General features: G+C 41.8%; 1 protein-coding gene across 1 annotated transcript in view; it reads left to right on the forward strand.

The window, feature by feature from the left end:
* ZDHHC17 (zDHHC palmitoyltransferase 17) overlaps window positions 1–19,442 on the forward strand; it is a 54,148-nt gene that overhangs the window by 11,120 nt on the left and 23,586 nt on the right. The window contains exons 4-9 of the mRNA XM_073651819.1: window positions 1,434–1,511; window positions 6,868–7,012; window positions 7,987–8,051; window positions 13,534–13,696; window positions 15,199–15,324; window positions 19,204–19,346. Of these exons, the coding sequence (XP_073507920.1) occupies window positions 1,434–1,511; window positions 6,868–7,012; window positions 7,987–8,051; window positions 13,534–13,696; window positions 15,199–15,324; window positions 19,204–19,346 (720 nt within the window). The remainder of the gene's footprint in view (window positions 1–1,433; window positions 1,512–6,867; window positions 7,013–7,986; window positions 8,052–13,533; window positions 13,697–15,198; window positions 15,325–19,203; window positions 19,347–19,442) is intronic.

The raw sequence follows: 19,442 nt of genomic DNA on the forward strand, positions 1-19,442 counted from the left end.
CTGGGGGCTGATATTAGTAGCCTGGGAAGCTCCGTGGGTATTACCCCCTTCCCAGGCTTCAAACATCTGCCCCAGCTGTCTGCTTAACCTCCGCTAGAGACTAAAATTACGGGGAACCCTATTCCAATTTTTTTTTTTAAGAAATCCTTTAACAGTAAATGACAAGTACAGTAACCACTGTCACTGTACTTAATATATATGTGACTGACATGTTTCTATCTATCTAATCTATGTGTGATGCTCTATTCTTTCTGTTCTAAATTGTCGGGTACCGGTGTATGCCGCTGCTGAATTGCTGGCTTTACATGTTTCACTGTGAGCACAGTTCCCATCGATATGGGCAATCACTGTAATGCCACAACCACCATGGCTGTGACATTACAGAGGGTGGCAGACAATCCCTGCATGATTAGTGCTCTAAATAGCGCCAAACATGCAGGACGGGGACCCGATCTCCCTTCCGAGCATCTTGAAAGTACTGGGCGAGCTCCGAGTATCTCAAGTACTGAGATGCTCGGGCGAGTACCGAGCAGTGGCGCGCATGCTCGCTCATCACTAGTAGGGACATAAAGTGTATTCTAAAGGTAAAATACACTCTGAGGTGGAGGAATGGCAGAACTATGCTGGTGAGGAAGCTCGCTGAGAGGGACTGCACTGCACATGATCCATCAGTGGCACTGTTGCTACAGCAGGATGATTCCAATGGAGCCTGGGGAGACATATTTTGAAGGGTGATGTGAGCAAAATGGAGCTGATTTAATAAAGAGTTATATTTGTGCAACTGAATAAATGTTTTTTTTACTCACTTCCATATTTATTAATTACACGGGGCTTTTCAGATCTTCTCACCACTGTCCCCATTGGGGCTCACAATCTTAAATTCCCCATCAGTATGTCTTTGGAGTGTGGGAGGAAACCCACACAAACATGGGGAGAACACACAAACTCCTTGGTGGTCTTTTAATCCAGGGCCCCAGTGCCGGAAGGCTACAATGCTAACCACCGAGCCACCATACATTAATATAAGACCGCAATGTGATTTGGAGAATAACCCTGTAAGGTTTAAAGTGCTTCTTTATTGTTCCTCATTCTGGATTGTTTTTTTACTGTATGAGTTTGGATATACAATCCATTTTTTTTTTTTTTATTATTATTATTATTGGGAACATAAAAACATCAATTTTTAATAGACAAAGCTTGTAGTAAACTAAATATCTTAATGAGGCTGACATATCAGGAATTTCATGTTATCATTGCCGCATATTTCTCCTGGCTGAGGCTGGATTACATTGATTGTGTGAAATTTGATACTCAAAAGTCCGTCTGCTCCAGCAAATGCAAGGATTCCCATCTGTGACATCCATATACCAATATAGGACATTAGGGAGTGGCTTGTCTTGTAAGGATAACCCCTCATGTTTCTTCATTTGCAGGTTCTACATATCTAAAGGTGCTATTGTGGACCAACTTGGAGGTGATCTAAACTCCACTCCCCTTCATTGGGCAACTAGGTAAGGTCACAGTGAAGGCTACAGCTACATCTTGATTTTGACTATTTAACATTAAGATGTTAAATCCCAACCAGTGATGGTGAATGTGGCCACGTGACAACACACAAGGTAGAAATAAGTCAGCAGAAACTGAAGCTTGCTGGATTGTAACACAACTACTTTTACTATCTATAGTTGCCTTTTTTTTTTTTTTTTGCCATCCCCCTCTTTTTTTCTTGCCAAGTTAGGCATACGACTTCTGCTGCCAATCGCTGTGCCACAGTGTAACCAACTTGTCACTGACGACAGTGATTGATAGCAGCAGTCACCTTTTTCTATGACCAGAGCAGGATGTGCTGAGGAAAGCGCTGTACATCATAACCCTACCATACGGACACAAGTGCTGCCACCAATCACTGGCCTCATCAGTGACTCATTGATCACCACTGAGGCCATTGTTTGGCTGCAGAGGTTACATGCCCTTTCATGCTCTATGAGGAGAGAAGTGGTGGGAAACCTCTTTGGGGTACTGTAACGCTTTTCACTGAAATTATTCTTTAGACGGGTGTTATAGTTGGATCTGGTGTTATTGTTTTTTATTAAACGCTCCATTCTCCCTGATCATGCGGTGCCTTTCTTGCCCTCTGTGACTTTATGGTGACTCCATCTGCCTGTGTGAGCCACTAGTTGTGGAAGCATGCAAACTTATGTCCTCAAAATTGCTGTGCGGGAACGCCAGATGACTTAATTGTCCCTGCACTGTCCCCTTCACTCCCCTATACTGCTGTCACAGACCTTCCCTGCAGGGTCTATCAGTACAGAAGCACAAGGAGGCTGCAGTCAGCGGGGGCTTCAGCTTTACACCTTAGTGATGTAGTGAGAGTTACCTGTGTATTATATTCTGTACAGCGATGCACCTCTCAGGATGTAGGGTTAGTGGGTGTTCTGTATATTATATTCCCGTTATACAAAAAAAGCCAATATCTCTAAGTAAAGGAAACCTAATTGTCGGTGTTGTCCACTGTTCAGTTTCTATTTAAACAGAACCTGTCACCAAGTCAAAAGCGTCCAGTTATTGCTCTCATTTTAATCTCACTTCTCCAGGTGTGTGCTTTTTTCTTTTTTAAATTCCGCTATTTGGTACTGGACATATGGACCTTTTTATTTGTTGTTGCTAGTTTTTATGGTCTTTATAAAGGGGGATTCTTTGGGGTCGTAACATTGTTCTGCTCTACATTATTACCTTGTGAGCTATACCCCTTTGGTAAAGGCCATCACTAAATAAAAAGACTCAAAACTCTGAAACCGTATGGCAGATAAAAAAAAAACACACAGAATGCCCAGCAGGAATAAAGTAAGGCTGTGTGCCCACTATGCTTTTTTCAAGCGGTTTTGATGCGGAATTTCCTCAGCGTAAACACTTGCAAAACGCTTGGTAATCCGTGCCCCATGATCCCCAATGAAAATCTGCATGTTCTGTGCCCATGCTGCGGAATTTTCCGCAGCGGATTTTCCATGCGGAAAAATCCGCAGCATGCCCATTATTTGTGCGTTTCTGCATGTGGCTTTGAGGTCCCAATGCATTTGAAAAACGCAAGTCAAATCCGCATGTAAAAACGCTGCAAATACACATGTAAAATCCGCAAGCATTTTTGACTGCCAAGAACATGCAGAAACGCTGCATAAATTTTCTGCTTTATTTCTGCATCGTGGTCACATACCCTAAGAGCAAAAACGTCCCTCTTCTGACCTGGTGAAAGGTCCTCTTTACCTATTATATGGCCATTTCTACATACAGGGTGGAATGCAGCTTTATAAATAGATGCACCTATCAGGGAGAGTGGTACTCCTTTCTGCCTTTTGAAGGGTTGTTCTCAGCATTTAAAGTGATCCTTTGGATAAGTGATCAGTAATCACTTGTGGATTGCTGGAGCTCCTTCCCTTAGGACCCACATAGTACCCGAGACCTGCACTCTGAAGTTCCTTGTTGGGATGGAGAGGGGACTGCACATGATCCATTCATTCTTTGAGACAGAAAAAAGCTGAGGACCACTTCAGTTCAAGAAAGTGTTTGAGATCCTGTTGTCCCACTGATCCACAAATTTTGACACTGGTGAACCTTTTAGAGACCGAGTGCCCAAACTGAAATCCAAAACCCACTTACCGTATTTATTGTAAAGTGCCAACACGGCAATTTAACGTGAATACTGAGGTTTTAGTTTAGAAAAACAACTCCTACATTAGCGCGCTATAGAGTCTATAGCTAAGAGCTTGTAAGCTCTGCACTCCAAGCCTAAGATACTAGCCACCGATTGCAGTGGAGGTCTGTTCTTGAGAATGGACAGGATTTTTAATCAAAAGTAAAATTGCAAAGTTGTTTGTTTTTACAACCTCTTTGCAATTGTAAATTTGCTAAATACACAGAGGAAGTTAAAAGCTTGGACAAAGTCGCGGGCCAACCTTGATATTTGTTAAAAAAAGAAAAAAAAAAATGTCTACAATTGATGAAGTTTTTCATTATCAAATAAAACGACTAACTTTTGGAATTATAGTGGTATAATATAATATGTTATGTAAGAGCAGTAAAAAGCTTATAGCCCAGTGTCATAATGTACATATGTAATAAAGGATAAAAAACCTTGAATAAAACAGATTAAGTGTGATGCATACAAAAGTTCCGCCAAACACAGTATGATACCCCTACAGTGAATTCCTCTACACGCATGGTATGATGGCCCTACTGTACCTCCTCCCTCATTTTCCCCAACAAAGAGTGGTGACCCCATCACAGTATGATTCTCCACACAGGCCTCCATACAGTATAATGGGCACAAAAAGCCCCACATACAGTGGGATGGGCCCCACATGGTGCTCAGTACAGTGGGATGGGCCCCACATGGTGCTCAGTACAGTGGGATGGGCCCCACATGGTGCTCAGTACAGTGGGATGGGCCCCACATGGTGCTCAGTACAGTGGGATGGGCCCCACATGGTGCTCCGTACAGTGGGATGGGCCCCACATGGTGCTCCGTACAGTGGGATGGGCCCCACATGGTGCTCCGTACAGTGGGATGGGCCCCACATGGTGCTCCGTACAGTGGGATGGGCCCCACATGGTGCTCCGTACAGTGGGATGGGCCCCACATGGTGCTCCGTACAGTGGGATGGGCCCCACATGGTGCTCCGTACAGTGGGATGGGCCCCACATGGTGCTCCGTACAGTGGACTGATGGGATGGCGTGCGGCCTGATGGGATGGCAGGCGTGCAGAGGAGAGTGACTGTAGCGCTAGTGATGAAGGAGATGGCACGTGGGCTGAGGAGAGTGGTGGCGGCGTGCAGGCTGAGGGAATGGCGCGCGTGCCATAGTTTCTCCACCACTGACATACTATACAGTTATCTTCTGCATTAGAAGCAGGAAACATTGTAAACTAAAATAGTGATAGTTTTAAAGAGAATCTGTCAGCAGATTTTTGCTACCTTATCTGCGAGCAGGCTGATGTAGGGACAGAGAGCCTGAATCCAAGACGTACCCCTTAGTTTACTGGGTTACTAGGTGTAGGGGTTCTGATTACAATCACCGTTTTTAGATTTGGAAATGCAGCAGAGCAGAGAAAGCTATCCACTCCTACACCAGGCTCTGTATATACAGCGTCTATAGACAGTGAGTTGCCTATCACAGAAGGGGCGGAGTCAGACCAGGAGGCACCTGCTTCTGTGTCCAAGCAATGATAAGCTCTTGGTGCTAAAACAATCACTGCAACTAAACAAAAGCAGAGCTTGATAAAGAGAGGCATTGCGGAAATCTGTGTTTTAACCCCTACAACATGCTGTCTTCAGATTACATAGCAAAAACCTCTTGACAGATTCCCTTTACTGGGCTTTAGGATAGTTCTAAGAAGCCCTGCTACTGGAAAGTCATTGAGTGCACGAAATAACCCCCCAGGTTGGAGAAAGAGCACAAGATCCCTCGCTAGATTCCTTTGTAAAGCGAGTCCTCTGTTTTTCACAATAACCTGACCCTATTGTGTATATTTGGGAAGTTCAGTGCCCAGAGTCTGGTCTCATTCCTCCCTTCATTATCAATGTTGGATCTCCTCTATGAAATAAATGAATGCAACCTTAGCCAAAATAGTTTGATAGTAGGTTATGGATATCAATGTGGCTTTTTCTACTTTTACATCTTCTTTGTGCAATTTAACCTTAAATGGGTTGTCCCAAGAACAAAATACATTGTAGGGATTCACACCATCATGTAGGCACTAGAGTTCATGTAGGCACCCGATTCTTGTGTCAAAACAAAGTGAAGTTTATTAAACTCCATAACCTTGCACAGCTCTTTAAATGAAAACCGCCTTTATCTGGCACGTGCTTAATAATAAAATCAAAGTCCTTTTTCAATTAAGGTAAAGCAATAATAGGATCTCACCCAGACAGCAATTCAAGTCCTCGCTTTAGGCTCAGCATGCTCACACTCACTGGTTACTCACCAGCTCCAACACCTCACACTGCTCAGCTCCCTAGCTGACAGAGAGTTAAATGAACACATGGCCTGGTTCCTGTTGTAGCCAGCCAGGTGCTCCTAACCTGGACCTCTAGTGCAAGGATTTAACCCTGTCCTACCTGGCTTTCCAACAACATTTTAATCAATAGATCTTGAAATAATAAGTTCCACAATTCGATGTGTTAAAAATGAATGTTCCTGTGCTGAGATAATCTTATAAATGTGCCCCTGCTGTGTACTGTGTAATGGCTGTGTCTGACCATACAGGGACATGGTCGGGACATACCACAGCTCCTGGGCAGGGGAGGAAGCAAAAGAGTATACAGACATTACAGTATGGGATCACAGCTGATTCTTTCTGTGAAGTAAAACATTTCCCTGCTTGAGGGAAATGTTTTACTTCACAGAAAGAAATGTTTTACCTCAGAAATAAGTTCCACATCCAATTGTGGCCATTGCCTGTGAGGAATTTCCTAAGAAACTTTGTTTATAAGAAGGAAGAGGAAATGTTTTACCTCACACAAAGAGACCTCTACAATCCCCTGCTGCAATGTCTGTATAGACGTACCCCCTCCCCTGCCCAGGAGCTGTGGTATGATCAGACCATGTTCCTGTACAGTCAGACACAGCCATTACACAGTACACAGCAGGGGCACATTTATAAGATTATCTCAGCACAGGAACATTATTTTTAACACATCCAATTGTGAAACTTAGTATTCCAAGATCTTAAAACATACTTTGTTCATGGGGCAACCCCTTTAATCCTAAGATTTTTGATTTTTATTTATTTATTTTTTTACATTGGTAGTAAAAAATGAAGTCTCTGCATATATGTTGGCTTTCTGTTTTCCTATATCATGTTTGTTTTTCAGGCAGGGTCATCTCTCCATGGTCGTCCAGTTGATGAAATATGGCGCCGACCCCTCACTTATAGATGGAGAAGGCTGCAGCTGTATTCACCTAGCTGCCCAGTTTGGGCATACCTCAATTGTGGCATATCTTATAGCAAAAGGACAGGTAGAGTTTATTTACCTACGTCTTGTATTATACATTATTTTTGCAAAAAGAGCCATAGTAACAAATGTATATGATGAATTCAGAACACCCTATATGTTTTTTTCAAGCAGCCAATAAATTAAATGTTTAATATTAATTTTATTTGTGATTAAATCTATTCTTTTATGCTTTATTTACAAAAATAGATTCAATTTGAACATTTTGTTTGAGCATGCACAAAATACATATCTGAATATAATCTGTAAATGACTATAGATTCTAACCCAATATCCCATTTGCTGTACCGTGAGGGGATACTGGTTCATTCCTACAGGATAAATTACACCATTATTACCTTTTTTTTTTTTCCCCAAAAATAGGCAATGGCCAGCAGATGGCGATCACATCCTTTTAGAGAAGGCATATAAGGCCTCTCCATGTATATCATTGCAATGACTCTTACCGTGATGTAAAAATTCTATGTTTTGGGGGGGGGAGGGGTGATTTCAATTTGGTCTGGCAATTACAGAAGTGTAATCTAGTTCTTAAGAGGAGTAAAGGAATGCTAATTCCAGATTCTGTACAGGGCTTATTGTCAACCTGCTCAAGAAAATGGGTTTTAATTTGAAATGTTAGATCACTATATGGAGAATTTCAAGGGTCTCGACCACATTCTCCGTTCTCTATGAAGGCAGACTTGTTAGGTTATTGGTTGAACTCAATGGACTTGGGTCTATTTTTGAAGCATAAATATATGATGTGATGACAGGTGCCCATATTCTGTACAGTATTACCTCTTCCCTATGCACAGTAGTAAGGAGAAGCCATCACTTAGTGGTGAGAGGTCATCTCGTGAGGCCATCACTTAGTGGTGAGAGGTCATCTCGTGAGTCCATCACACTCGTCATTAGCTATAGATATGTTCTAGTTGACTAGAAATGACAGATTCCGAGTTATTTAGGCCTCGCTAACATATCATCACCTTTTTGTTCCAGGATGTAGATATGATGGATCAGAATGGCATGACTCCATTAATGTGGGCAGCTTACAGGACACATAGGTAACTACCCTTATTTCTGTATCTTTATTTCACTTACAAACAAAACTCTATAATATTAAAGGTAAGCCATTGTTAATTAAAAAACAACATGGCTTAATCCAAGCATGTAGGGGCATGATCTGCTCATACAACAGCTCCTGGGCAGGGAGGAAGCAAGAGAGTATACAGACATTACGGCATGGAATCACAGCCGATTATTTCTGTGAGGTAAAACATTGCTTAAAAACAGGCAGTGAAATGTTTTACCTCACAAAAAGAATAATTTGCTTCCCCGTGCTGTAATGTCTGTATAGTCTTTTGCTTCCTCCTCTGCCCTGGAGCTGTGGTATGATCAGACCATGTTCTGCATCTCAGGTTCCGCAGGTTTTGCTACCTCATCTGAGAGCAGCATAATGTAGGAAAAGATACCCTGATTCCAGCAATGTATCACTTAGTTTACTGGATGCAGCTGTTGTGACACATAGTTTTTAACCCCTTTAAAGCCCATGACGTACTAATACGTGTCTGTGCCCTGGGACTTAAGAGCCTGACCCGTATTAGTACGTCATGGCAATCGCGCGCGCACACAGGCTGTGCGGGCGCGATCGCCGCCGGGTGTCAGCTGATTGTCACAGCTGACACCTGGTACTATGTGCAGGAAGCGGTCCCGCACTGCTCCCGGCACATTAACCCCTGCAATGCTGCGATCGAAGTCGATCGCAGCATTGCGGTGGCTAAGGGAAGGTGATCGGTATACTCACCTCCTCTTCCGGCTTCCAGTGCTGTCTGACGCGGCTTCCCGGGTGTTGCCATGACGACCCGATGTCGTCATGACAACATCCGGGTCACCAGACAGCAGGAAGATTTTTTGGTCATGCGCAGTGCATGACCAAACTATCTTCTCACTGTGCAGCGCTGACAGCCTGCATGGCACAAGGATGGTGCTCCATCCCTATGCTATGCAGGCGATCAGAATAAAAAAAGTAAAAGTCCCATAGTGGGACAAAGTAAACAAATAAAAAAACTGTCAGAAAGTGAAAAAAAAAAAAAATTTTTAAAAAAAATAATCCACCAAAAGTAAAAATATAATGTACCCATCAATAAATATTATGATGAAAAAAAAACAAACAATAAAAGTACACATATTTGGTATCGCCGCATCCGGAACGACCTGACCTATAAAATTGTCCTACTAGTTAACCCCTTCAGTGAACACGGTAAAAAGCAAACAAACAAAAAAAAAAAAAAACAAAGCAAAAAACAATGCTTTATCATCATACCGTCAAACAAAAAATGGAATAACACGCGATCAAAAAGACGAATATAAATAAAAATGGTACCGCTGAAAACGTCATCTTGTCCCGCAAAAAACAAGCCGCCATACTGCTCCATCATCGAAAAAATCAAAAAGTTATAGCTCTCAGAATAAAGCGATGCAAAAAATAATTTTTTCTATCAAAATAGCTTTTATTGTGTAAAAGTGCCAAAACATAGAAAACTATATAAATGTGGTACCGCTGTAAACATACTGACCCAAAGAATAAAGCTACCTTATCAATTTTACCACACGCGGAATAGAATAAAAAAACAACAAAAAAAAACAATTCCTGAATTGTTGGTTTTTGTTTATTCTGCCTCCCAAAAGCTGGAATAGAAAGCGATCTAAAAATGTCACGTGCCTGAAAATGGCACCAATAAAAACGTCAACTCATCCTGCAAAAAACAAGCAGTCACATGACTGTCGGTCAAAATATGAAAAAATTATAGCTCTCAAAATATGGCGATGCAAAAACTAGATTTTACAAAATATGTGTCTTTTAGTGTGTGACAGCTGTCAATCATAAAAACCCAATATGATTCTGGTATCTCTGTAGTCGCACCGACTCGAAGAATAAGGTCGTCTAATCACTTATACCGCACTAAGAACGGCGAAAAAAATAAACGCTAGGGCTGGGGTTGGGGTTATGGTTGTGCTAATATTAGGGTTGGGGTTAGGGTTGGGCTAGGTTAGGGTTGGGGTTAGGGTTGTTTTTTTTTTCAAAAGTAAAAAAAAAAAGATGACAATATGGCAACTAGTGTTGAACGCAAGTGCTCACTACTTGAGTTTGCATGGGGTGCTCGGGTATGCATTCAGTATCACGGGTGCTCGAGTCTCTGCCTCATATGCTTCGCGGCCAAAAAAAACCTCGCGGGGATTGCCTGCCATGCACGAGCGATCCACGTATGTTTTTTTGGGGGTGTCTAATAACCGTGAAACATGCGGGCGGGGACTCGAGCATGTCACTTGAGCACCTGCTATACTTGGTGCATACCCGAGCACCCGATGCAAGCTCAAGTAGCAAGCACTTGCGCTCAAGACTAATGACAACTTATTCAATATGATGACCTAATGTTATCAAATTCTGTGTTATACCTCTGGGTACAAAATGTTCACTATACCCGTTGATAAAATCCTTGAGGGGTGTAGTTTCCAAAATGGGGTCACTTGTGGGGGGTTTCCACTATTTAGGCACATCAGGGGCTCTCCAAACGCGACATGGCGTCCGCTCTTGATTCCAGCCGATTTTGCGTTCAAAAAGTCACACAGTGCTCCTTCCCTTCTGAACTCTGCCGTGCGCCCAAACACTGTATTTTCCCCACATATGGGGTATTGGCATACTCCGGAGAAACTGCACAAAAGTTTTTGGGGTCCATTTTCTCCTCTTACCCTTGTGAAAATAAAAAAAATGGGGCTAAAACATAATTTTTGTGGAAAAAGTTTTATTTTTTTATTTTCACGGCTCCATGTTATAAACTTTTGTAAAGGACCTTGGGGGTTCAAGGTGCTCACCACACATCTATATAAGTTCCCTGAGGGGTCTAGTTTCCAAAATGGTGTCACTTGTGGGGGGTTTCCACTGTTTAGGCGCATCAGGGGCACATCCGCTAATTATTCAAGAAAATTTTACAATCAAAAAGTCAAATGGCGCTCCTTCCCTTCCAAACTGTGCCGCGCGCCCAAACAGTGGTTTTCCCCCACATATGGGGTATAGGCATACTCGGGAGAAATTGCACAACAAACTGCATAGTGAAATTTCTCCTGTTACCCTTCTGAAAATTCAAAAGTGGGGGCTGAAAAACATTTTTGTGGGAAAAATGTGAAAATTTTATTTTTACGGCTCCATGTTATAAACTTCTGTGAAGCACCTGGGGGTGCAAGGTGCTCACCACACATCTAGATAAGTTCCCTGAGGGGTCTAGTTTCCAAAATGGTGTCACTTGTGGGGGGGTTTCCACTGTTTAGGCACATTAGGGGCTCCCCAAATGCAACATGACGTCCGCTAATTATTCAAGCAAATTTTACATTTAAAAAGTCTAATGGCGCTCCTTCCCTTCCGAACCCTGCCGTGCGCCCAAACAGTGTTTTTTCCCCACATATAGGGTATCTGCGTGCCCAGGGGAAATTGCACAACAAATTTTGGGGTCCATTTTTACCTGTTACCTCTGTGAAAATAAAAAAAATTGGGTCTAAAGTAACATTTTTGTGAAAAAAGTTAAATGTTTATTTTTTTCTTCCACATTTCAAAAATTCCTGTGAAGCACCTGAGGGGTTAATAAAGTTCTTGAATGTGGTTTTGAGCACCTTGAGGGGTGCAGTTTTTAGAATGGTGTCACTTTTGGGTATTTTCTGTCATAAAGACTCCTCAAAGTGACTTTAAATATGATGTGGTCCCTAAAAAAATGGTTTTGTAAGTTTTGTTGGAAAAATGAGAAATCGCTGGTCAACTTTTAACCCTTATAGCTCCCCAATAAAAAAAAATTTTGGTTCCAAAATTGTGCTTATGTAAAGTAGACATGTGGGAAATGTTATTTATTAACTATTTTGTGTGACATATCACTCTGATTTAAGGGCATAAAAATTCAAATTTTTAAAATTGCAAAATTTTCAAAATATTCACCAAATTTCCGTTTTTTTCACAAATAAATGCAAGTGATATCGAAGAAATTTTACCACAATTGTGAAGTACAATATGTCACAAAAAAAAAGAATCTCAGAATCAGGGGAATCTGTTGAAGCTTTCCAGAGTAATTACCTTATAAAGTGACAGTGGTCAGAATTGTAAAAATTGGCCTGGTCATTAACCTGCAAACCACCTTGGGTTGTAAAGGGGTTAAATGTCGCAGAGGTCAGAAAGCTAACCCTGCCCACACTCCTGATTAGCAGATTTTTGTGTACATTGCGTATTGAAAGTAAACTACTAATCAGTGGTAGGGGTGGAGTTGGACCAGGATGCACACCAGCTGTAGTCCTGTAGTGTTAAAATATCCTGCTGATAAAATACTCATTGTACTGAAACAGCACAAAGCCTAATAAGTGACACATAGCTGAAATCAGTTTCTCAGCCCCTATATCATGCTGCCCTCAGATTACATAGCCAAACCTTCTGACAGACCCCCCCCCCCTATAAATGATACTTACTGTTTAATACTTTGTCGTTTGTAACTGAAAGGAATAGAGGGAGATCGAAGGTGTTAGACCCCTTTTTAATAGCCAGATTCTCAAAGCTGTGATAAAGGGAGTGGTCTGTGCATTATGAAGATTCACATTTACTTTTATGGTCACCTTTTTAGTCATTTGCTCTTTTTTTTACAGTAGAAGAAATGTTTGTTCTAATCTTCAGATTCTTAATTGTTGCACAAAAAAAGACTCGCCTGTAAAATACAGCATTTTAGAAACTGAAATTTCTCTTTGGTCATGAGTTTTGTCCAAAATTAGCGATGGTGATGGTGTCTGTCCACTCTGTGCCTTTCCCTGTGGGAGTGGGCTTTCTATGACTTCTAAGAATTCTGACCATAGAGCAGTCCCAGACTGCAGTGGCCATTTTATAAAACAAAAGAAATAGGACTAGAACGGCAGAACAAGTAGCCAAAACCTTCATAATGAGGGCACTAGGTACTTTGACCATAGATTCGAAATGTATAGTCAAATTTTAAGTTTGGATTGAAGACTGCTTTAAATGATGATCTGCCATACCAGACAGTGTAACAAGAATGATGCTGGGAAGAAAAAAGAATAGGGTCACTGGTAGGGAGTGATTGAAAAAAATAAAATGAGCAGTACTTGTGTAAGGCGCTGCTTCTCTGCTGCTCCTTTTCAGTCTTTGTGACTTCTCTTCTACAAAACATGACCACTGCTGCTTTTTGATGGGGTTGATTGCACAAGACCTCTGAGGCTAGTGATTGGCTGCAGCGGTTATGTGTTGCAGATGGGAAGTCACTGCTGAGGCAGAAAGGCTGGTGGGGAGCAGTGGAGAAGCCGCAGGAGAATTACAGGTACATACTGCTTATTTGTTATCTTAAAACATTCTCTACCGGTGGTCCATTTTGTCCTTGAGACAGAAGATGTGCTCATTAGAAAGTCTGTAAACAGAACTTCTAACTTCTCTCATTTACACATCAAAATGTGTTTTTCTTTTTATTTTGAGAAGCTGCAGTTTCACTTAATTTTTTTCTGCTTTTATAGTGTGGACCCCACGAGACTGCTCCTTACGTTTAATGTGTCTGTTAATCTTGGAGACAAGTACCATAAGAACACTGCATTACACTGGGCTGTTTTGGCTGGAAATACAACAGTTATTAGTTTGCTCCTTGACGCTGGTGCCAATGTAGATGCACAGAATATCAAGGTAAAATGACTTGTTTTTAAGTGGACAATGTAATTTTACATCTCTGGCATTGTATATTTTCCAATGCATAAAAGGTCTAAGGGGGTCTTCTGAATAGACTGTATGTATACAAACATAAACAAAATTGTTTTGAACAAAGCTTTATAATTTTATAACTTTTTTTTTTTTTTTACTACATGGAATTAATGCAGAGATTTGTAATGTAGTAGTCACTGGGGATATTGTAGGATGGGGAGAAATGCTGGTGATATTATTGTGGGGGGGGATACTGGTGATATTATTGTGGGGGGGTACTGGTGACATTATTGTGTGGGGGGGTACTGGTGACATTATTGTGGGGGGAATACTGGTGACATTATTGTGGGGGGGAATACTGGTGACATTATTGTGGGGGGGAATACTGGTGATATTATTGTGGGAGGGGATACTGGTGATATTATTGTGGGGGGGAAATACTGGTGATATTATTGTGGGGGGGAAATACTGGTGACATTATTGTGGGGGGGGTACTGGTGACATTATTGTGGGGGGGAATACTGGTGACATTATTGTGGGGGGGAATACTGGTGACATTATTGTGGGGGGGATACTGGTGATATTATTGTGGGGGGGAAATACTGGTGATATTATTGTGGGGGGGAAATACTGGTGACATTATTGTGGGGGGGGGGATACTGGTGATATTGTGGGGGGGGATACTGGTGACATTATTGTGGGGGGGAATACTGGTGACATTATTGTGGGGGGGATACTGGTGATATTATTGTGGGGGGGAAATACTGGTGATATTATTGTGGGGGGGAAATACTGGTGACATTATTGTGGGGGGGGGATACTGGTGATATTGTGGGGGGGGGATACTGGTGACATTATTGTGGGGGGGAATACTGGTGACATTATTGTGGGGGGGATACTGGTGATATTATTGTGGGGGGGAAATACTGGTGATATTATTGTGGGGGGGAAATACTGGTGACATTATTGTGGGGGGGGATACTGGTGATATTGTGGGGGGGGGATACTGGTGATATTATTGTGGGGGGGGAATACTGGTGATATTATTGTGGGGGGGGAATGCTGGTGATATTATTGTGGGGTGGGAATACTGGTGATATTATTGTCGGGGGGGATACTGGTGATATTATTGTGGGGGGGGAATGCTGGTGATATTATTGTGGGGGGGGAATGCTGGTGATATTATTGTGGGGTGGGAATGCTGGTGATATTATTGTGGGGTGGGAATACTGGTGATATTATTGTCGGGGGGGATACTGGTGATATTATTGTGGGGGGGGAATACTGGTGATATTATTGTCGGGTGGGGGATACCGGTGATATTATTGTGGGGGGGGGATACTGGTGATATTATTGTGGGGGGGGGATACTGGTGATATTATTGTGGGGTGGGAATACTGGTGATATTATTGTCGGGGGGGATACTGGTGATAATATTTGAAAGTATATGTAAAATTATGTTTTTCACTTTACATGTATTGCAACAGGGAGAATCGCCGCTCGATTTAGCAAAACAGAGAAAAAATGTCTGGATGATTAACCATTTGCAAGAAGCAAGACAAGCCAAAGGCTATGATAATCCCTCCTTCCTGAAAAAGCTGAAGGCAGACAAGGTAAATTTGTGATAAATCCCTTGGCCTTTTCTTTATTGTTTTATAGTTTGCAGTTGCAGAAGATTTTGATTGCTGAAACATTTTTACTTGAGATGCAGTTACCTTTTTTTTCCTAAATATATTAAAGTTTTGCAGTTATATGCAGTCCCTCATGTAGATGTAGTCAGCACTCATTTGTGTCAGATTTATTTTCACCTCCACCAGAGATGATGTACAACCATGCCCTTCGCACGTTGGTGTCAGTGGTTACACACGGAGCTGCAATGTGCTTCAAGAGTTCATATATGCCACATATGTCTACAGGCACAGAACTAAAGTGACAAAAAAAGATCTCCACCCCCAGGTGTCTGTAAATAGTTGTGGAATGGAGTTGACCAATGTGCTGATTCGGTCCAGGGAGTGCTGGGATGTTGTCACTTTTCACCTCTTCAGTAGAAAAAAGATCCCCTGATCAACAGATCACGTACAGTTAAGCCATATGGCGGCTCCCTGACTATGATGCGGGCTCAGGAACACAGATGATGAGTGTAATGTTCAGCCGCGCATGGAGTGGAGCTTCCCCTGGGTCTGTTAACCTGGTAAATGCTGCTATCAATGTAACAGTGGCATTTACAGTACATCGGCAAGGGGCCACATCATTCCATGCACCCATTGGCGCGCCCGTTACGCGATCATCTGGTGCCAAAGTGTTGCCACGATGGCCGGGGTTGGTCATGACGGTACTCCTGTGATCGTCAGCTTCTGGCTGGTGTTCTAAGGAGACTGTGATTTTTCAAAATACAGTACTGTGGTATTTCTGTATTACTGTATTTGTTATTCCCATTTGGAGACTTGAACCTGTGATCATCCAACGTCTTGTGCTATTGCTGTACGTAGCATAAATGCTTGGATGATCGCAGGTTCAAGTCTCCAAAAGGGACTAACAAATACAGTGAAAAGTAAAAAAAAAAAAAATGTGTTTTTTTTTTTTAAAAAAGTTCAAATCCACGTTTCTTTTGCTCCATTAAAAAAAAATACACAGGTGTGGTATCTTTAAAAGTCAGATCTGAGAAAAATAATCTAAATACCGGAATTGCGATTTGTTGTCCGCTGCAACAAAACGTCGTATCTACCCCAAAATAGGGTCAATAAAATGTCAGGTTAGGGCGCAAAAAATATGCCCTTACACACCTCCATTGATCAAAAAATGGAAAGCTTTAAGGATCTTGGAAAATGGCTCCACTAGCAATTTTTTTTCCCGCCACTTAGAAAACATGCACAGTTTGTTTTTTTTATTTATTTATTTTTTATCTCTGTAAATGTACTGATATGGAGTATGAAGTTACACTTTTTTTCGCAGTTTCGCCACACTTGGAATTTTTTTCCCACTTTCCAGTACACACAATAAATTATTTTGCAGGGCTCTGGCAGTGCTTCTCCTGTTCCTCCTTGCACAAAGGAGGATGTAGCAGTCCTGATGCAGGGTTTTGCTCTCCTACAGCCCCTCCACGTCTCCTGGTATCTGCTCCATGCTCTGGACACTACTGACAGACTCATACCCTCATAGCTCGCACTGATGTGCCATCCTGGATGAGCTGCACTACCTGAGCAACTTCTGTGGGTTGTACTGTAGACACTGCCTCATGCTACTGTACCTCTAGGGGTGAGAGCAATGACAAAATGACAAAAGTAACCAAAACAGCAGCCAAAAAGGATGAGAACAGAGAAATGGTCTATGGTCACCACCTGCAGAACCGCTCCTTTATAGGGGGTATCTTGCTAATTGCCTATCATTTCTACCAGTTGTCTGTTCCAGTTACACAACAGCAGGAGAAATTGATTCACAATCTGTGTTGCTTCATAACTAGACAGGTAGATTTCACAGAAGTGTAATTTATTTTTTGGAGCAGTTCCACCTCATAATAAAATACCTCATGCCCTCCTTTTTAAGCTTTCTGGCATGGTTTTTCCAATTCTTAGTCCCTTTTTCATGTGTGTTTAATGGCTGCCATCTTCCTCTATGCACAGGCCTAGTCTATCTAAGTGCCGGGAACAGAGTGTCTCAGACTAAACTTTTTACACTAAAAATGGATGAGCCCACATTGGGGGGAAGTGTCTCAGACTTTCAAAACACACACTTCCCAGAAGAAGCTGGTAGCCATTTTGCATGCATAAGGAGGGGCCTGTGAATTGGAGAAACCCCATGAAAAAGAGTAAAAAGGATAATTTTACCCGACAGACATTTTTGTTTTTTTTATTTTTATTGTTCGGAAGAGGGTTGTTTTAAGGGGAATCTGATATGTTGAAACTAGTATCTGCTCTGCAGGCAAGATGTTTTAGAGCAGGAGATGATCATATTGCTATACATCTTTGAAAGGTTTCAGTAAAACATAATTGAAATCACTAGTGTTTGCATGCATATTTGTTTATTCATATAGTATATGCAGTCCAGTGGGCGGTCCTAGACTGACCGTGATTGACAGTCTTCCCTGTATGACCCTGCATGCAGAGACAGCTTTCAGTCACTGACTAGGACCGCCCACTGGACTCATGTATTTATACACACACACCAGGGATTTCAATGAATAAAATACAAGTTATACTGAATCTTTTCACTTAAACCTATATATCATTCAGCTCATCTTCTCCTTCTCTATACCAGGCTGTCCACAGATCAGACTGCATGTACGACCTGACGGGTTCCCTCTGAGGGCTGTAATTCTGTTCTTGAACAGGAACCAAGCGACACCGTGCTCAGCTACTTCCCCCTTCATTTTAAAGGGAACCAGTCATGTAAAAAATCGCTGTTAACAAGCAGGTACTGGGTTAATCTGCAGGTTAATAAAGCTGTCTGTCCACTGCACTGAAAGCCCAGCTACTGGTAGGAAATTAACTTTATTCCTCCTGGTAGCCTCCAGCTTCAGCCACTGTTCAGTACATAGTGAGTGGTGGCTGTAACCACACTCCGGCACTGACTGACAGCTGGCTCAGTAATGAATCAGTGCAAAGCAGGATGTCCATCAGTGCCGGAGCATGGTTACAGCCACCACTCACTATGTAACTTCTCTGACTGAAAGCCGGAGACTGCCGGGAGGAGCAAAGTTCATTTCCTCCCGGTAGTCGGGATTTCAGTGTAGCAACCACACTGGTTTAGAATGCTATAAACTTCCAGATTAACCCCATATCTGCTGGTTTATAGCATTTTTTTAACATGATAGGATTCCTTTTAATGATCGGGTTGTCTTGACACTGTATATCCACTGACGGGTGTTTCCATATATTACTATGGCATGTCACAGGTTTGTTAAAATGATGGACACCCATTCAAAGGGATTTTCTAGGCTTTTAATACATTTTTTAGCCTATTAGGGAATATTCTAAAATATAATAAGCACTTCTATCAGTTGACCTCCACATTTCTTTAGCACTATCAATGATGTTATCCTGTTCATCATCAGTCATTTGGCTTCGGCTGCCAATTACTGGCCTTAGTGATCATGTGCTGTCATGCAAATGTTACCACGGAGACCAGTGATTGGCTGCAGCAGTCACTTTACTGATAAACCTCGGACGTCATCAATGCAGGACTGGCTGGGATCACTGGAGGGGTAAGCATTGCTTATTTCTTTATTGTAGGACATTTCCTTCTCTTGTCTCTGATTAATGACCCATCTCACTGAAATATGTGTTAGGATTCATTTGTTTTAGCCATTTGCGCACATTCTAGTTTTGTCACTTGGAGTCAGTGATCCGGGACCCATCTAGGTGTATTATTACAAGTTTATCATTTATTATCTTAGCTTCCAACCATCATGCACAAACAAGTATATTTAGTTTTCTAGATATTTTGAATAAATTATTAACTTCGGTTTAATCTGCTGTTTGTTTGTTTTTTTGCAGGAATTTCGTCAAAAAGTTATGATCGGAACCCCATTCCTGGTGATTTGGCTGGTTGGATTTATTGCTGATCTTGATATTGATTCCTGGTTGATTAAAGGTCTCATGTACGGTGGAGTTTGGGCAATGGTGCAATTTCTATCAAAGTAAGTGAACCTGTTTTTATGTGAAATCTGAGAGAGGTCATATTTACTATGGGTTATGTATATATTTTGACAGATTGAGTCTAGCCAATTGCCTAT

Source organism: Phyllobates terribilis, unplaced genomic scaffold (assembly GCF_046119375.1).
Source record: "Phyllobates terribilis strain yellow unplaced genomic scaffold, ASM4611937v1 Scaffold_11__3_contigs__length_659146591, whole genome shotgun sequence".
In the NCBI taxonomy this organism is placed as follows: Eukaryota; Metazoa; Chordata; class Amphibia; order Anura; family Dendrobatidae; genus Phyllobates; species Phyllobates terribilis.